General features: G+C 74.3%; 1 protein-coding gene across 1 annotated transcript; it reads right to left on the bottom strand.

The window, feature by feature from the left end:
- Positions 1-2439: 2439 nt before the first annotated feature.
- LOC123357543 (proline-, glutamic acid- and leucine-rich protein 1-like) lies at positions 2440-16368 on the bottom strand. Its single transcript, XM_045000709.1, is given in 18 exon segments — positions 2440-2608; positions 2916-3920; positions 3923-4207; positions 4299-4505; positions 4808-4863; positions 4978-5092; positions 5770-5959; positions 6043-6159; positions 7372-7460; positions 7718-7805; positions 8613-8745; positions 10289-10439; positions 10773-10832; positions 10925-10996; positions 14115-14264; positions 14496-14601; positions 14959-15023; positions 16235-16368. Coding segments are annotated over 18 exon segments (3096 nt in total). The 5' UTR covers positions 16352-16368; the 3' UTR covers positions 2440-2518.
- Positions 16369-17212: the final 844 nt, after the last annotated feature.

The raw sequence follows: 17212 nt of genomic DNA, 5'->3' as shown, positions 1-17212 counted from the left end.
GACCAGGCCAGGGCCACATGGGGACAGGGTCAGGGTCACGTGACTGGACCAGGCCAGGGTCACATGGGGACAGGGTCAGGGTCGCGTGACTGGACCAGGCCAGGGCCACATGGGGACAGGGTCAGGGTCACGTGACTGGACCAGGCCAGGGCCACATGGGGACAGGGTCAGGGTCACATGGGGACAGGGTCACATGGGGACAGGGTCAGGGTCACGTGACTGGACCAGGCCAGGGCCACATGGGGACAGGGTCAGGGTCACATGGGGACAGGGTCAGGGTCACGTGACTGGACCAGGCCAGGGTCACATGGGGACAGGGTCAGGGTCACGTGACTGGACCAGGCCAGGGTCACATGGGGACAGGGTCAGGGTCACATGGGGACAGGGTCAGGGTCACGTGACTGGACCAGGCCAGGGCCACATGGGGACAGGGTCAGGGCCACATGGGGACAGGGTCAGGGTCACGTGACTGGACCAGGCCAGGGTCACATGGGGACAGGGTCAGGGTCACGTGACTGGACCAGGCCAGGGCCACATGGGGACAGGGTCAGGGTCACATGGGGACAGGGTCAGGGTCACGTGACTGGACCAGGCCAGGGCCACATGGGGACAGGGTCAGGGTCACATGGGGACAGGGTCACATGGGGACAGGGTCAGGGTCACGTGACTGGACCAGGCCAGGGCCACATGGGGACAGGGTCAGGGTCACATGGGGACAGGGTCAGGGTCACGTGACTGGACCAGGCCAGGGCCACATGGGGACAGGGTCAGGGTCACGTGACTGGACCAGGCCAGGGCCACGGCTCTGGGCAAGGCAGGGGGGGGCCACCCCCGGTGCCTGGAGGACACGTCCGTGGTCCCCTTGACTGACACACGCCCGTCGGCCCACACCCCGCTCCTGTGACCCTGCATTCCCCGCGTCCCACCCCTCCATTCATCCGCACCAACGCCCCTCGCCCGGCTCCCGGCCGCCCTCCCCTCGCCCCCGGCACCCGCTGAAGTCGGCGTCTGGCCCAGGCCGACAGGAAACGGCTCGAAATTGAGCCAGATTCGTTCTGCCCGCGGCCCGGCCCCACGCCCCCAGCCAAGGCAGGGGCCGACCCAGCGAGGGGGCTGGGCCGGGTGTAGCAGGACCTGGGTATTTGGGGGTTTCCCCCCCTCGAATTCTTGAAGTTTCTGCTTCCGCTTGGCTTTCTCCTCTTCAAAACTCGGCCGGCCTTTCTCACCGATTGAAACCGCGGCGCTGGTGCGAGGCCTTTGCACGACGGGCTTCGGAGGCCTCCTCCGTGCTCAGCACTCGCTTCCGCAGCTTCGGGAGACGCTGCCAAACGCCGGGCTCTCGCGCACGGTACTTTCAACCCGGCCGTGGCGCTTTCCTCGAGACGCGGGCGCGCGCTGAGCAAAGGGCAGCACAGCTGTGTTCCCCCTCGGCGAGGGCTCGGTGTGGAGTTCGCAGCGTAACCATAAACGCCCGTCCGTTATTCTGCACTCGATTCTTTCTGGTGCCGAAGCGGGACCGTTCTTAATGTCGTCTCTGCGTACCGTGCGCGCGCCTCGGTTTCCCCACGGGTCACTGCTCTAGCTAGGGGGCGGGATCGGCGCAGGGCAGGTGTGATGGCGATGGGCTAACGGGCAACAGAGCGGCCCACACTCTGTAGGCCGGGGTCCGTCCCCCGCCAGGAGCCGGCCAGAGGGTCCGGGTGACCGGAGTGGGGGGCAGGGCCTTTGGGGCAGGGGGTCAGGCTCCCCGGGGGGACTCGCTGCAGGGAGCTCACGGGGGGTTCAAGGGGGCTGAGCGCTCCCAGGGGGCACCGAATCCTGAAGGGGGATTCCCCAAAGAGCCAGGCCAGCAGAGGTGGGTCTGGGGGGAGGGATGGGGTGAAGGGGGGGGCGTACTAACCTGCACACCCCCTTAGTGGCTCCTCCCTAGCATCTCTCTGCCATCCCGGGGATACACAGTCCGGGGTCACCCCCCGACATGGGCCGGCACCCCCCAGCCCTGCTGCTGCGAACGAGCCCCACCTCGGGGGCACAGGAGGTGGGGGCTGAGGCCTGTGCGGGGACGTAAGGTCAGGTAATGGGGGGTTACCCCATCCTCTGGGGGGTCAGCCCCCCCCATATGGAGAGGGCTCTCCCCCCACGGGGCGTGGCATGTGCAGGCAGGCGCGTGTCCCCACTCCGGGCGGCTGGCGGGTCTCTGGGGCATGAGGCCAGGGGATCCCCAGGCTCTCGGTGGGGCGGGGGGGGCTTCCCCCAATCTCTGAACCCCCCCAGACGTAGGACCCACCCATGAAGAGAGGCTGGGGGAGGGGCCAGCGGGGTGAGGGGGGGACCTGCTGAGCATGGGGTGGGGATACAGGTGCAACTGTCCTGCACCGTCGCCCCCCCAGTAACCCCACCCCACACAGACGGCACAGCCTGGCGCTGGAGAGAGGGGGTGTTTATTGAACCATCCGGGACACACAGTGGGGGGGGGTTGGGGGGATCACGGGGTGAGCAGGCGGATCGGGGGGACCCTCTAGGGGCTGGGTTCGGGGGGCCCCTTCTCGTCATCCGGGGGGCAGTCGATGAAGTCAGCCAGCATGGTCTCCGTCTCGTCTGCCTCTGCCTGGGGGGGGGGGGGGGGAGATGGCGGGGGGGGTGTCAGCCCTTTGCCTTGGGGCAGCCCCCCCTCCCCGAGGCCCCACCTCCACCCCCCATCTCATCTCTTCTTCTCCCCTCACCCCCCGACTCACCCCTCACCCCCGCCCCTCCCCGGGCCCCCGCCCCTCACCCCCGTCTCACCTCTGCCTTCACGCCCCCCACCACCCACCCCCGCCCCTCCCCAGACCCCACCCCCGTCTCACCTCTGCCTTCACGCCCCCCCCACCCCCCCCCCCACCCCTGCGGTCCCCGCCCCTCACCCCCCATCTCACCTCTGCCTTCACGGCCGGCTGCTCCCGCTCGGGGCTGGGCTGCGCCCCCTCTCCGGCGCCGTCCCCCTGCTCCCCCGCCGGGGGTGCCCCCTCCTCCTTGGGGGGCCGCTCCTCCTCCAGGATGGGGGGCGAGGCTTCCAGCAGCGGGGGCTCCTCCCCCATCTCCTCCGGGGCGGGAGGCGGGGCCTGGAGGGGGCTGGCCTGCTGGGGCGGGGTGGGCGGGGCCGGCGGCAGCTCCTCCTCCTCCCGCGGCGGTGGCGGCTGCGGGGCGGGCGGGGGACTAGCCTTCATCACCACCACCTCCTCCTCCTCCTCCTCCTCCTCCTCGGGGGGCAGCGGCCCGGGGCCCTGGCTCTCCTCTACCTCCATGATGAGATCGTCCGGCTCCCCGGGCACGGCCGGCGGCTCCTGGGGGGCGGGGGGCGCCCGCTCATCCTCCGACAGGGCCCCCTCCTCCTCCTCCTCCTCTTCCTCCGACAGGCCTTCCTCCTCCTCGTACTCCTCCTCCTCCTCCTCCTCCCCCAGCTCCTCCTCCTCCTCGAATTCCTCCTCCTCCTCCTCCTCGTCGAAGTCCTCGTCTTCCTCATCGAAGTACTCCTCCTCCTCCTCCTCCTCGTCCTCCTCCTCCTCTTCCTCGTCCTCCTCCTCCTCCGGGAACTCCTCCTCCTCCTCCTCCTCCTCGCTGCTGTTGATGTTGATCACGGCCGGGTTCTCCTCGCCCAGGCCGGGCAGCGCCTCGCCGGCCGCGGGCGGCAGCGGGAGCGGGAGCGGGGCGGCGGGCGGCTCCTCCGGGGGGTGGGGGGGGGGCGGGGGGGGGGGCGCGGGGGCGGCGGGGGGCGGCGGGGGGGGCTTGGGCAGCAGCCCCTTGGGGACGATGAACTCGCTGTCGTCGGAGTCGCTCTCCAGGGAGATCTCCACGTCCGACTCCTCATCCTTCTCGTAGTGCACGTAGACGGGGCGCCGGGGTTTGCCCCCCAGCCCCGCCCCCCCTCCTCCGCGCCCCCGGGCGAGGGCGGGGCCAGCAGCCGGGGGTCGCCCGCCTCCCCGGGCTCCTCCGCCAGCGCCAGGCCGGGGGCGGCGGCGGAAGGGGGCAGCCGGGGCGGCGCCAGGCCCAGGTGGTTGGCGGGCGGGGGGCGGGCGGGCGGCGGGGCGGGGACGGGGGAGGCGGCCAGGTCCGCGGGGGCGGGGCCGGCCGAGGGGGCGGGGCCGGGGAGGGGGAGCTGCAGGGAGGGCACCCGGGGGCGCGCCAGGGCGCTGCAGGTCACCAGGGCTTCGGCGCAGAAGGACGACACCTGCAGGGGGCGAGAGAGAGGGGGGGAGCGTTGGAGCCGGGGGGGGGGGCGGAAGGGGAGAAGGCCGGGGGGCTCCCCGTGGGGGTCTCACCTGCAGGCTGGGGTCCCGCTGGCCCAGGGCGAAGGCCCGCAGGGCGCAGTGCAGGGGCGGGGGGCAGGCGGGCGCGGGCGCCAGGAGCAGCGCCAGCAGCAGGCGGTAGAGCTGGTGGCGACAGGCCGGGCTGGCGTAGGGGCCCCCGGGGGGGACGTCCCCCTGGGCCAGGCGGAGCAGCAGCGGCACCACCAGCTCCTGCAGCCGCTGGGGGGAGAGACGGGGGGGTTAGAGACGGCGCCCGTAACCCGGAGCCCCCAATTCGCCCCGGAGCCCGGAGCCCCCCCATTCACCTAGCAACTCCCCCACTCGCCCCGTAACCCGGAGCCCCACAATTCGCCCCGTAACCCGGAGCCCCCCCACTCGCCCCGGAGCCCCCCACTCCCCCCGGAGCCTGGAGCCCCCCACCCCTTTAATCCCCTGCCTTCCGCCCCCACCACCCTGCGCCCCAACCCCCCTGCCTCCCTCCAGCCCCATGTGCCGGCCCCATCTAACCCCCCATCACTCACCCTGTGGGTCTCCTCCTTCACCAGGCTTCCTCCCAGCAGGATGGCCCGGCTCAGCGCTGCAGAGAGACGGGAGAGTTTCAGGGGGGCAGCTCGGTCACCCCCAGCCCCCCAGAAGGGGTGAGCCCCCCAGGCGATGGCCCCGCCCCCAGGCCTGCCCGGGGCCCCGTTACCTTGCAGAGCCGCCTTGCAGACGTCGCTGTTGGCCATGGGGTCCTGCTTGCGGTGCAGGGAGGGGGCGTCACCCCCCTCCGAGAGCTTCGGCTTCTTGGGGGCGCTGGGCTTCCCCTCTGAGCCAGGGCGCCCCACTTTCAGCTGCAGGGGCAGGAGCGGTTAGCGAGGTGCTAGGGGGCGCTGTGGGGCAGGGAGCGGGGCGGGGGCTCAGCAGGGGGCGCTCTCCCCCAGCAGGCAGGGCTGGGCCCAGGGTGGCACTAGGGGGCGCTGTGGGGCAGGGAGCGGGGCGGGGGGCTCAGCAGGGGGCGCTCTCCCCCGGCAGGCAGGGCTGGGCCCAGGGTGGCACTAGGGGGCGCTGTGGGGCAGGGAGCGGGGCGGGGGGCTCAGCAGGGGGCGCTCTCCCCTGGCATGTGGCGCTGGCCCCAGGGCGGCGCTAGGGGGCGCTGTGGGGCAGGGAGCGGGGCGGGGGGCTCGGCAGGGGGCGCTCTCCCCTGGCAGGCAGGGCTGCCCCGGGGTGGCGCTAGGGGGCGCTGTGGGGCAGGGAGCGGAGCGGGGGCTCAGCAGGGGGCGCTGTCCCCGGCACACAGGGGGGCTCCAGGGGGGCGCTAGGGGGCGCTGTGGGTCCGGGGGCTCAGCAGGGGGCGCTCTCCCCGGCACACAGGGGGGCTCCAGGGGGCGCTAGTGGGCGCTATGGGGCAGGGAGCAGAGTGGGGGCTCAGCAGGGGGCGCTCTCCCCAGCACGCGGGGGGGCTCCAGGGGGGCGCTGTGGGGCAGGGGGCTCAGCAGGGGGCGCTCTCCCCGGCACGCGGGGGGGCTCCAGGGGGGCTCACCTTGACGCTGTCGGTGGGGGGCGCGATGTCGCTCAGCAGATGGGCCAGCAGGGCCTCGCTGTGCTGGGGGGGGCCCTGCAGCACCCCCGCGCCGGCCCCGCCCACCTGCACCCACAGCTCCAGGACCTGGTACAGCCGGGTGCGCACGGCGCTGCACAGAGAGGGGGGGGGGTCAGGTCAGGGCTGCAGAACGGGCCCCCCCCCGCCGCCCCCCCCACCTGGCCCCCCACTGACCTGTAGGGCTTCTCCTGGCCCAGCGGCACCGAGTCCCTGCTGCTGCTCCAGGCGCCCAGCACCTGGGGGAAGAGCCGGCCCAGAACGCTGCCCCAGCGCGCCAGCCGGGCCCCACACCTGGGGGGAGAGGGGTCAGCGCGGCGAGGCAGGGACCCCCCCGTATCCCCCCACGCTGCCCCAGCGCGCCCCACACCTGGGGGGAGAGGGGTCAGCGCGGCGAGGCAGGGACCCCCCCGTATCCCCCCACGCTGCCCCCGCCGGGCCCCACACCTGGGGGGAGAGGGGTCAGCGCGGCGAGGCAGGGACCCCCCCGTATCCCCCCACGCTGCCCCCGCCGGGCCCCACACCTGGGGGGAGAGGGGTCAGCGCGGCGAGGCAGGGACCCCCCCGTATCCCCCCACGCTGCCCCAGCGCGCCAGCCGGGCCCCACACCTGGGGGGAGAGGGGTCAGCGCGGCGAGGCAGGGACCCCCCCCCGTATCCCCCCACGCCGGGCCCCACACCTGGGGGGAGAGGGGTCAGCGCGGCGAGGCAGGGACCCCCCCGTATCCCCCCACGCTGCCCCAGCGCACCCCACACTTGGGGGGAGAGGGGTCAGCGCGGCGAGGCAGGGACCCTCCCCCGTATCCCCCCACGCTGCCCCAGCGCACCCCACACCTGGGGGGAGAGGGGTCAGCGCGGCGAGGCAGGGACCCCCCCCCGTATCCCCCCACGCTGCCCCAGCGCACCCCACACTTGGGGGGAGAGGGGTCAGCGTGGCGAGGCAGGGACCCCCCCCGTATCCCCCCACGCTGCCCCAGTGCACCCCACACTTGGGGGGAGAGGGGTCAGTGCGGCGAGGCAGGGACCCCCCCCGTATCCCCCCACGCTGCCCCAGCGCACCCCACACCTGGGGGGAGAGGGGTCAGCGCGGCGAGGCAGGGACACCCCCCGTAGCCCCCCACGCCGGGCCCCACACCTGGGGGGAGAGGGGTCAGCGCGGCGAGGCAGGGACCCCCCCCGAAACCCCCCCCCGCTGCCCCAGCGCACCCCACACTTGGGGGGAGAGGGGTCAGCGCGGCGAGGCAGGGACCCCCCCCGTATCCCCCCACGCTGCCCCAGCGCACCCCACACTTGGGGGGAGAGGGGTCAGCGCGGCGAGGCAGGGACCCCCCCCCGGATCCCCCCACGCTGCCCCAGCGCACCCCACACTTGGGGGGAGAGGGGTCAGCGTGGCGAGGCAGGGACCCCCCCCCGTATCCCCCCACGCTGCCCCAGCGCACCCCACACTTGGGGGGAGAGGGGTCAGCGCGCTCCCAGCCCCGCCCCGCCCCGCCCCCGGGGGACTCACGCCAGGATCAGGGCCGCCAGCACCTCCAGGATCTCCAGGTGGACCGACGGCAGCAGCAGCATTTTCAGGGGCCCGTCGCCGAACCAGCTCTGGGGTGGGGGGGGGAGACGACGGCGGGGGGGGGGGGGGGTCAGACAGGCTCCAGCCCCCACCTTGGGGCTAGAACACATCCCCCCTTGGGGGACACGGGGGCGACTCCAGCCCCGCACCCCCAGACTGGCTCCCCGAGAGCGGGCCAGGGCGCTGGCCCTTTAAGAGCCGGCAGGCTGGGCCCTACAGGGCCGTATGGGCCTCGGCGGGGCTGGCGGGACTTTCCCCGCCGGCCCCCCCGCCCCCCCCAACTCACGATGTTCTGGCTGGAGATGTTCAGAGCCCGGCACACGAGATCCAGAACGTCCTGGACCGGAACCGTCACCGGAGCCACAAACTCGCTGCTGCAATGGGACGGAGCCGGGGGGCATTAGCTGGGGGGGGGGGCTCTCCCCTTTGAGTCAGCACAACCCCCCCCCGCTACGGCACTAGGGGGCGCTGTCCTGCGGGGACCCCAGCCGGGGGCAGTGACCAAGTGGGCACGTTCTCTGAGGACTGGGTGTGTGCCTCAGTTTCCCCACGTGTTACTCCCGTAGCTAGGGGGCGGGTGTGACGGTGACGGGCTAACGGGGCACAGGGCCCGCCCCCTGCGAGGAGGTGGGGGGGGGGGCTGCTGGTTTGGGACTCGGGACCCCCCCCAGAGGGACGTTGCTGCGGGTCCCTGCTCCCGGTGCTAACGACCTCGGTGCTACGCGCGTTCCCCCCGGCTCAGAACCCGGCTGCCGGGGGGGGGGGTCAGGGGTCCCCAGGGGCCCCGCCCAGAGGGAATCGCTGTGGGGAGCACACGGGGGGGCCGGGGGGCTGAACGCTCCCAGGGAGGGGGAGAGACGCTGAACCCGACCCCGGGGTTCACTGACCATCGCCGGCCCGGCAGAGCCCGGCGCAGTCTGGGGGGGGCGGGGAACCCCGGCAGTGTCCCGGGGGGGCCGGGGGGGGGGCGTCAGAGGGGTCCCCAGGGGCCCCGCCCAGAGGGAATCGCTGGGGGGAGCACCCGGGGGGGCCGGGGGGCTGAACGCTCCCAGGGAGGGGGAGAGACGCTGAACCCGACCCCGGGGTTCACTGACCATCGCCGGCCCGGCAGAGCCCGGCGCAGTCTGGGGGGGGGGAACCCCGGCAGTGTCCCGGGGGGGCCGGGGGGGGCGCGCGGGTACCTCAGCAGGAGTTCCAGGCACTTGGCCAGGCCGGAGAAGCGGTTGCAGAGGTTCAGGACGAAGTTGGTCTCCCCGTCGGGCGGCGCCGGCGGCAGCAGCAGCTCCACGCCTGGGCCCTCGTAGGGCAGGGGGTCTGCGGGGGGGTGAGGGGGGGCTGTCAGTGGGGGGGGGGTTCCCGGCCCTCCACTGGGCTGGGCAGGACGCCGGGGTCCCCACCACCACCCCGGGAGCAGCATCTTAGTGTAACGGAGGCCTGTTCACACCCCCCACACTGGCGTCTGCCCCCCGGGAGCTCTGACGGGGGTTCCGATCCACCGGACGCCTGGGTTCACCCCCTCCCCCTCCACTGGCGTCTGCCCCCCACGAGCTCTGACGGGGGCACCGATCCACCGGACGCCTGGGTTCACCCCCTCCCCCTCCACTGGCGTCTGCCCCCTGGGAGCTCTGACGGGGGCACCGATCCACCGGACGCCTGGGTTCACACACACCCCCTCCCGCCCCTGGCGTCTGCCCCCCCGGGAGTTCTGATGGGGGCTCCGAACCGCTGGACGCCTGGGTTCACCCCCCCCCGGGAGCTCTGACAGGGACTCCGACCCGCCAGACTCCTGGGTTCTCACACACACACACACACCCCGGGAGCTCTGACAGGGGCACCGATCCACCGGATGCCTGGGTTCACACACACCCCCTCCACTGGCGTCTGCCCCCCAGGAGCTCTGATGGGGGCTCCGATCCGCTAGACACCTGGGTTCACCCCCCCTGCACTGGCGTCTGCCCCCCGAGAGCTCTGACAGGGGCACCGATCCACCGGACGCCTGGGTTCACACAAACCCCCTCCCGCCCCTGGCGTCTGCCCCCCGGGAGTTCTGATGGGGGCTCCGATCTGCCAGACACCTGGGTTCACACCCCCCCACACACACTGCTGTCTGCCCCCTGGGAGCTCTGATGGGGGCTCCGAACCGCCGGACGCCTGGGTTCACACACACCCCCACTGCCATCTGCCCCCTGGGAGCTCTGATGGGGGCTCTGATCCGCCGGACGCCTGGGTTCACACACCCCCACACACACTGCTGTCTGCCCCCTGGGAGCTCTGATGGGGGCTCCGAACCGCCGGACGCCTGGGTTCACACACACCCCCACTGCCATCTGCCCCCTGGGAGCTCTGATGGGGGCTCTGATCCGCCGGACGCCTGGGTTCACACACCCCCACACACACTGCTGTCTGCCCCCTGGGAGCTCTGATGGGGGCTCTGATCCGCCGGACGCCTGGGTTCACACACACACACACACACACCCCGGGAGCTCTGACGGGGGCTCCGACCCGCCGGACGCCTGGGTTCACACACACACACCCCGCCCGGGAGCTCTGACGGGGGCTCCGACCCGCCGGACGCCTGGGTTCACACACACACACACACACACCCCGGGAGCTCTGACGGGGGCTCCGACCCGCCGGACGCCTGGGTTCACACACACACCCCCCGCCCGGGAGCTCTGACGGGGACTCCGACCCGCCGGACGCCTGGGTTCACACACACACACACACACACCCCGGGAGCTCTGACGGGGACTCCGACCCGCCGGACGCCTGGGTTCACACACACACACACCCCCCGCCCGGGAGCTCTGACGGGGACTCCCACCCGCCGGACGCCTGGGTTCCCCGCCCCCCTTACCGGTCTCGGCCCCCTCGTAGAGGTTTCCCAGCAGGCCGTGCAGCGTGGCCAGCAGCGCGTGCAGCTCCTGCTCCCAGCACTCCGTGTGCTTCAGCCCGTGGGTGAAGCCGGCGCCCAGCGAGGGCACCAGCGCGTAGCATTCGCACGCCAGCTGCCGGGGGGGGGGGGGGAGAGAGACGGTGTCAGCGCCCCCCCGGCCAGGGGAGAGCCCCCCATCGGCTCCCAGGGGGGGGCTGATCCCCAGCCCCCCATGTCGCAGGACAGCTCCTCCCAAGTGCTGCCCTCCTGCCCACGTCCTGGGGGAGCAACCCCCCCCCCAGCGCCCCTCCCAGCGCTGGGGAGACCCCCCCCCCCCGCAGGCCCAGCTCCCCCCGCAAGCAGATGGATTTAACCACACCGATCTGGGGGGGGGGGGAGGTGTTCCCAGCATGCCTCGGGCCAGCTCCCACAGCTCCACCCCCCCCCCGCAGCGCCCCCCCAGTACCTGCTGCAGTTGGGGCGACTCGGCGTCCACTCGGGACAGGAAATAGGCGGCTAGTTTGCCCTGGGGGTGAGCAGAGAGAGTGGGTGAGCGGCCGGGCCGTGAGCCCCATGGCGCCCCCCCCCCCCCGCCCCACAGCGGGGAGACAGACTTACCCGGAGGGAGCCGCAGGCCCGCGGGTAACACGTCATGCAGGCCCTGATCCCCTCCAGCGCCGAGAGCTGGCACTGGGGAGAGAGCGGAGACGCCGTCAGGCTCCCCCCCGCCCCGCCCCGGGGGGCCCTGCCTGGCTCGGGGGGGCCACTCAGCTCGGGTTCGAGGGCCAGCAGGGAGGTGAGCAGCCCGGGGAGGTGGGGGGGGGGACGGGGCCGGCGCTGAGGCGGGCGCCCAACATCAACTCGGGTTTGGGGGCCAGCAGGGAGGTGAGCAGCCCGGGGAGGTGGGGGGGGGACGGGGACGGCGATGGGGGGGGGGGACACTCACCTCGGGTTTGAGGGCCAGCAGGGAGGTGAGCAGCCCGGGGAGGTGGGGGGGGGGACGGGGCCGGCGCTGTGGGGGGGGGGACACACTCACCTCGGGTTTGAGGGCCAGCAGGGAGGTGAGCAGCCCGGGGAGGTGGGGGGGGAAGGGGCCGGCGCTGAGGGGGGGGGACACTCACCTCGGGTTTGAGGGCCAGCAGGGAGGTGAGCAGCCCGGGGAGGTGGGGGGGGGGACGGGGCCGGCGCTGGGGGGGGGGGACACACTCACCGCGGGTTTGAGGGCCAGCAGGGAGGTGAGCAGCCCGGGGAGGTGGGGGGGGGACGGGGACGGCGATGGGGGGGGGGGGACACTCACCACGGGTTTGAGGGCCAGCAGGGAGGTGAGCAGCCCGGGGAGGTGGGGGGGCACGGGGACGGCGATGGGGGGGGGGGACACTCACCTCGGGTTTGAGGGCCAGCAGGGAGGTGAGCAGCCCGGGGAGGTGGGGGGGGGACGGGGCCGGCGCTGTGGGGGGGGGACACACTCACCTCGGGTTTGAGGGCCAGCAGGGAGGTGAGCAGCCCGGGGAGGTGGGGGGGGAAGGGGCCGGCGCTGAGGGGGGGGGACACTCACCTCGGGTTTGAGGGCCAGCAGGGAGGTGAGCAGCCCGGGGAGGTGGGGGGGACGGGGCCGGCGCTGAGGAGGGGGGACACACTCACCTCGGGTTTGAGGGCCAGCAGGGAGGTGAGCAGCCCGGGGATGGGGGGGACGGGGCCGGTGCTGGGGGGGGGGGAGACACACACACCTCGGGTTGGAGGGCCAGCAGGGAGGTGAGCAGCCCGGGGAGGTGGGGGGGGAAGGGGCCGGCGCTGAGGGGGGGGGACACACACCTCGGGTTTGAGGGCCAGCAGGGAGGTGAGCAGCCCGGGGAGGTGGGGGGGGGACGGGGACGGCGATGGGGGGGGGGGACACGAAACACCGGTTTGAGGGCCAGCAGGGAGGTGAGCAGCCCGGGGAGGTGGGGGGGACGGGGCCGGCGCTGAGGGGGGGGGGACACACTCACCTCGGGTTTGAGGGCCAGCAGGGGGGTGAGCAGCCCGGGGATGGGGGGGACGGGGCCGGTGCTGGGGGGGGGGGAGACACACTCACCTCGGGTTTGAGGGCCAGCACGGAGGTGAGCAGCCCGGGGAGGTGGGGGGGGAAGGGGCCGGCGCTGAGGGGGGGACGACACTCACCTCGGGTTTGAGGGCCAGCAGGGAGGTGAGCAGCCCGGGGAGGTGGGGGGGGGGGACGGGGCCGGCGCGGGGGGGGGGGGACACACTCACCTCGGGTTTGAGGGCCAGCAGGGAGGTGAGCAGCCCGGGGAGGTGGGGGGGGACGGGGACGGCGCTGTGGGGGGGGGGACACACTCACCTCGGGTTTGAGGGCCAGCAGGGAGGTGAGCAGCCCGGGGATGGGGGGGGGACGGGGCCGGCGCTGTGGGGGGGGGACACACTCACCACGGGTTTGAGGGCCAGCAGGGGGGTGAGCGGCCCGGGGCGGGGGGGGGAAGGGGCCGGCGCTGTGGGGGGGGGCACACTCACCTCGGGTTTGAGGGCCAGCAGGGAGGTGAGCAGCCCGGGGATGGGGGGGGGGAAGGGGCCGGCGCTGTGGGGGGGGGGCCCCCTCACAACGGGTTTGAGGGCCAGCAGGGAGGTGAGCAGCCCGGGGAGGTGGGGGGGGACGGGGCCGGGGCTGTGGGGGGGGGGGGCACACTCACCTCGGGTTCGAGGGCCAGCAGGGAGGTGTGCAGCCCGGGGAGGGGGGGGACGGGGCCGGCGCTGAGCGGGGGGGGGACACACACCACGGGTTTGAGGGCCAGCAGGGAGGTGAGCAGCCCGGGGAGGTGGGGGTGGGGGGGGACGGGGCTGGCGCTGTGGGGGGGGGGGACACTCACCACGGGTTTGAGGGCCAGCAGGGAGGTGAGCAGCCCGGGGAGGTGGGGGGGGACGGGGACGGCGCTGAGGGGGGGGACAAACACACCTCGGGTTTGAGGGCCAGCAGGGAGGTGAGCAGCCCGGGGAGGTGGGGGGGGGGCGGGGACGGCGGTGTGGGGGGGGGACACACTCACCTCGGGTTTGAGGGCCAGCAGGGAGGTGAGCAGCCCGGGGAGGTGGGGGGGGACGGGGCCGGCGCTGAGGGGGGGGGGACACACACCCCGGGGTTGAGGGCCCCCAGGGAGGTGAGCAGCCCGGGGAGGTGGGGGGGGGACGGGGCCGGCGCTGCGGGGGGGCGACACTCACCTCGGGTTTGAGGGCCAGCAGGGAGGTGAGCAGCCCGGGGAGGTGGGGGGGGGACGGGGCCGGCGCTGTGGGGGGGGGCACACTCACCTCGGGTTTGAGGGCCAGCAGGGAGGTGAGCAGCCCGGGGAGGTGGGGGGGGGGGGACGGGGCCGGCGCTGGGGGGGGGCGAAAACACTCACCTGGGGGTAGAGGGCCAGCAGGGAGGGCACCAGCCCGCGGACGTGGGGGGGGACGGGGCCGGCGATGGGGGGGGGGGGACACACAGCTCGGGTTCGAGGGCCAGCAGGGAGGTGAGCAGCCCGGGGAGGTGGGGGGGGGGACGGGGCCGGCGAGGGGGGGGGGACACACACCACGGGTGTGTGGGGCAGCAGGGAGGTGAGCAGCCCGGGGAGGTGGGGGGGGGCGGGGCCGGCGAGGGGGGGGGGGCCCTCACCGCGGGTTCGAGGGCCAGCAGGGAGGTGAGCAGCCCGGGGAGGGGGGGGGGGACGGGGCGGGCCGGTGGGGGGGGGGGCACACACAACACGGGTTTGAGGGCCAGCAGGGAGGTGAGCAGCCCGGGGAGGTGGGGGGGGACGGGGCCGGCGATGGGGGGGGGGACACTCACCTCGGGTTTGAGGGCCAGCAGGGAGGTGAGCAGCCCGGGGATGTGGTTGGTGGCGATGTCCCGCCCCAGCTCGGGCAGCTGGCAGGAGTAGAGCAGCAGGTCCCGCAGCACGGCCACCCCCAGCGCCATGGTGGGGGCGGGGTCCTGGGACTGGGGGGGGGGGAGGTGTCAGCCCAGCCACTGCCTGCCTGCCCCGCCCCTGCTGCCCCTCCCCCACCCCCCCGCCCCACTCCCTCGCCCCTCCCTGCCCCCTCCCCCAGTCCCTCGCCCCACCCCTGCCCCACACCTCTCGCTCCGCCCCCTATCCCCAGCTCAGCCCAGAGTCCCAGTTTTTGCACCCCCCCCTTGTGCCCTCCCCTCTCCTCTCTCACCCCCCCTCACCTGGAGCAGGTGCTGCAGGGCGCGCAGCCAGCCCACGCAGTGGGGCTGGAACAGCTCCGTGGGGCTCTCGCTCACCAGCAGGGAGAGCAGACACAGCCCCTCGAACCTGGGGGGCACAGGGAGATCAGGGGGGGGCACCCGCCCAGCTGGGGTGGGGGGCTGAGTCAGCCAGCCCCCTGTGTCGTGCCACGCGCTGGGAAAGCAGGGGGAGGAGGTGGCTCCAGGGGTGCCGCTATGGGGCCCATGGTGGGGAGTTCCCAGGGGAGCCGGGGGGGGGGGAGGCTCTGGTATCCCCTATAAGGGATCCCGGGCAGGGTTTCCCTGTGGGGCGCAGTGTGAGGGAACCAGGGAGGGGTTTCCAGGTGACTCCCAGCTGCCCAGCGGGACCAGCCCTTTGGGGGGGATGGGTCAGACCCCTCTGCCCCCCGAGCAGTGGGTGGGTGTGTGGGGGGGGGGGACTCACCGTGTCTTGACGGTGCCCAGCCGGGCATTGGTGGCCCCGATCAGGCCCCCCAGGGCCTGCAGGTTCTGGGAACACAAAGTGGGGGGGGGGTTAGCGACGAACCCCGGACAGTCCAGCCCCCCCCAGCCCTGCGATGGGGGGCAGCGTGGCGCACATGCCCTGGAGACCCCTGCAGCAAGGGGGGAGCCCCCCAGGCTAATCCTCCTCCCCACACTCCCCCCCACTCTGCCCCCCAGATCCTCCTCCTCCCCCCCACACTCCCCCCCACTCTGCCCCCCGGACCCTCCTCCTCCCCCCCACACTCCCCCCCACTCTTCCCCCCAGACCCACTTCCCCCCCAACCCGACCCCACCCAGCCCACATCGCACCCTCCTACCCAGGGGGGTCAGACCTGGGGGGAGGATGCGACTCAGGGGGCAGGGAGGGGGCGGGGCTCACGGGGTCAGGGAGGGATGGGGCGGGGCTCCGAGGGACAGGGAGGGAGGGGGCGGGGCTCTGAGGAGGGAGGGGCGGAGCTCCCAAGAGCAGGGAGGGGAGGGGCTCCGGAAAGGGGCAGGGCTCCCGGGGGCAGGGAGAGAGGGGGCGGGGCTCTGAGGAGGGAGGGGGCGGGGCTCACGGGGGGGCGGGGCTCCGCGGGCGGGAAGTGAGGGGGCGGGGCTCAGAGGAGGGAGGGGCGGGGCTCCCGGAGGGGCGGGGCTCCGCGGGCGGGGAGAGGGGGCGGGGCTCAGAGGAGGGAGGGGGCGGGGCTCCCGGAGGGGGCGGGGCGCCGCGGGCGGGGAGAGGGGGTGGGGTTCAGAGGAGGGAGGTGGCGGGGAGAGAGGGGGCGGGGCGCCGGGCAGGGAGGGGTTGGGGCTCCCGGGGGGGCGGGGCTCCGCGGGCGGGGAGAGGGGGCGGGGCTACGAGGAGGGAGGGGCGGGGAGAGAGGGGGCGGGGCTCCGCGGGCGGGGCGAGGCTCCCGAGGGCCGGGGGGCGGGGCTGCCGGAGGGGGCGGGGCTCCGCGGGTGGGGAGAGAGGGGCGGGGCTCCGGGCAGGGAGGGGGCGGGGCTCCGCGGGTGGGGAGAGAGGGGCGGGGCTCCAGGCAGGGAGAGGGGGCGGGGCTCAGAGGAGGGGGGCGGGGCTCCGCGGAGGGGGGCGGGGCTCCCGAGGGCCGGGAGGGGGCGGGGCCCAGAGGAGAAAGGGGGCGGGGCTCCCGAGGGCCGGGAGGGGGCGGGGCTCAGTGGAGAAAGGGGGCGGGGCTCCCGAGGGCCGGGAGGGGGCGGGGCCCCGGGGCGCTCACCTGGCCGCTGTCCCGCAGGCCGCGCACCAGGCCGGGCAGGGGCCGGGCCCCGCCCAGCGCCTCCAGCACCAGCCGCCCCGGGCAGCCCGAGGCCGCCGCCGCCGCCGCCGCCGCCATGCTGCCCCGCGCGCCGCTCTGCTCCGCCCCGCCCCCCGCGTCATCGCCACGCGCCCGGCGGCCCTGGAAACCAACCGCCCGCGCGCGCGCGCCCCTGACGTCATTCCCAGACGACTGGGGGCCCTGGGAACCGCGCGCGCCCGCCGGCTAGCCGTGCGTCATCGCGCCGCGTTCGGGAGGGGGGGCTGGAAACCGCCGTGTGTGCCCGGCCCAATGGGGGGGCTGGAAACCGCCGTGTGTGCCCGGCCCAATATGGGGGCTGGAAACCGCCGTGTGTGACCGGCCCAATGGGGGGGCTGGAAACCGCCAAGTGTGACCGGCCCAAGGGGGGGGGCGGGAAACCGCCATGTGTGACCGGCCCAATGGGGGGGGGCTGGAAACCGCCGTGTGTGACCGGCCCAATGGGGGGGCTGGAAACCGCCGTGTGTGACCGGCCCAATGGGGGGGCTGGAAACCGCCGTGTGTGACCGGCCCAATGGGGGGGGCTGGAAACCGCCGTGTGTGACCGGCCCAAAGGGGGGGCTGGAAACCGCTATGTGTGACCGGCCCAATGGGGGGGGGCTGGAAACCGCCATGTGTGACCGGCCCAATGGGGGGGGGCTGGAAACCGCCATGTGTGACCGGCCCAATGGGGGCGGGGGGCTGGAAACCGCCGTGTGTGACCGGCCCAATGGAGGGGGGGCTGGAAACCGCTATGTGTGCCCGGCCCAATGGAGGGGGGGGCTGGAAACCGCTATGTGTGCCCGGCCCAATGAGGGGGTGCGGCTGGAAACCGCTATGTGTGCCCGGCCCAATGGGGGGGGGGCTGGAAACCGCTGTGTGTGACGGCCGAATGGGGGGACTAGAAACCGCCTTGTGTGA

This window comes from Mauremys mutica, unplaced genomic scaffold (genome assembly GCF_020497125.1).
Source record: "Mauremys mutica isolate MM-2020 ecotype Southern unplaced genomic scaffold, ASM2049712v1 000752F_np12_obj, whole genome shotgun sequence".
In the NCBI taxonomy this organism is placed as follows: Eukaryota; Metazoa; Chordata; order Testudines; family Geoemydidae; genus Mauremys; species Mauremys mutica.
Note: the sequence above shows the minus strand (reverse complement) of the source record. Positions and strands in the feature narration are given on the sequence as shown.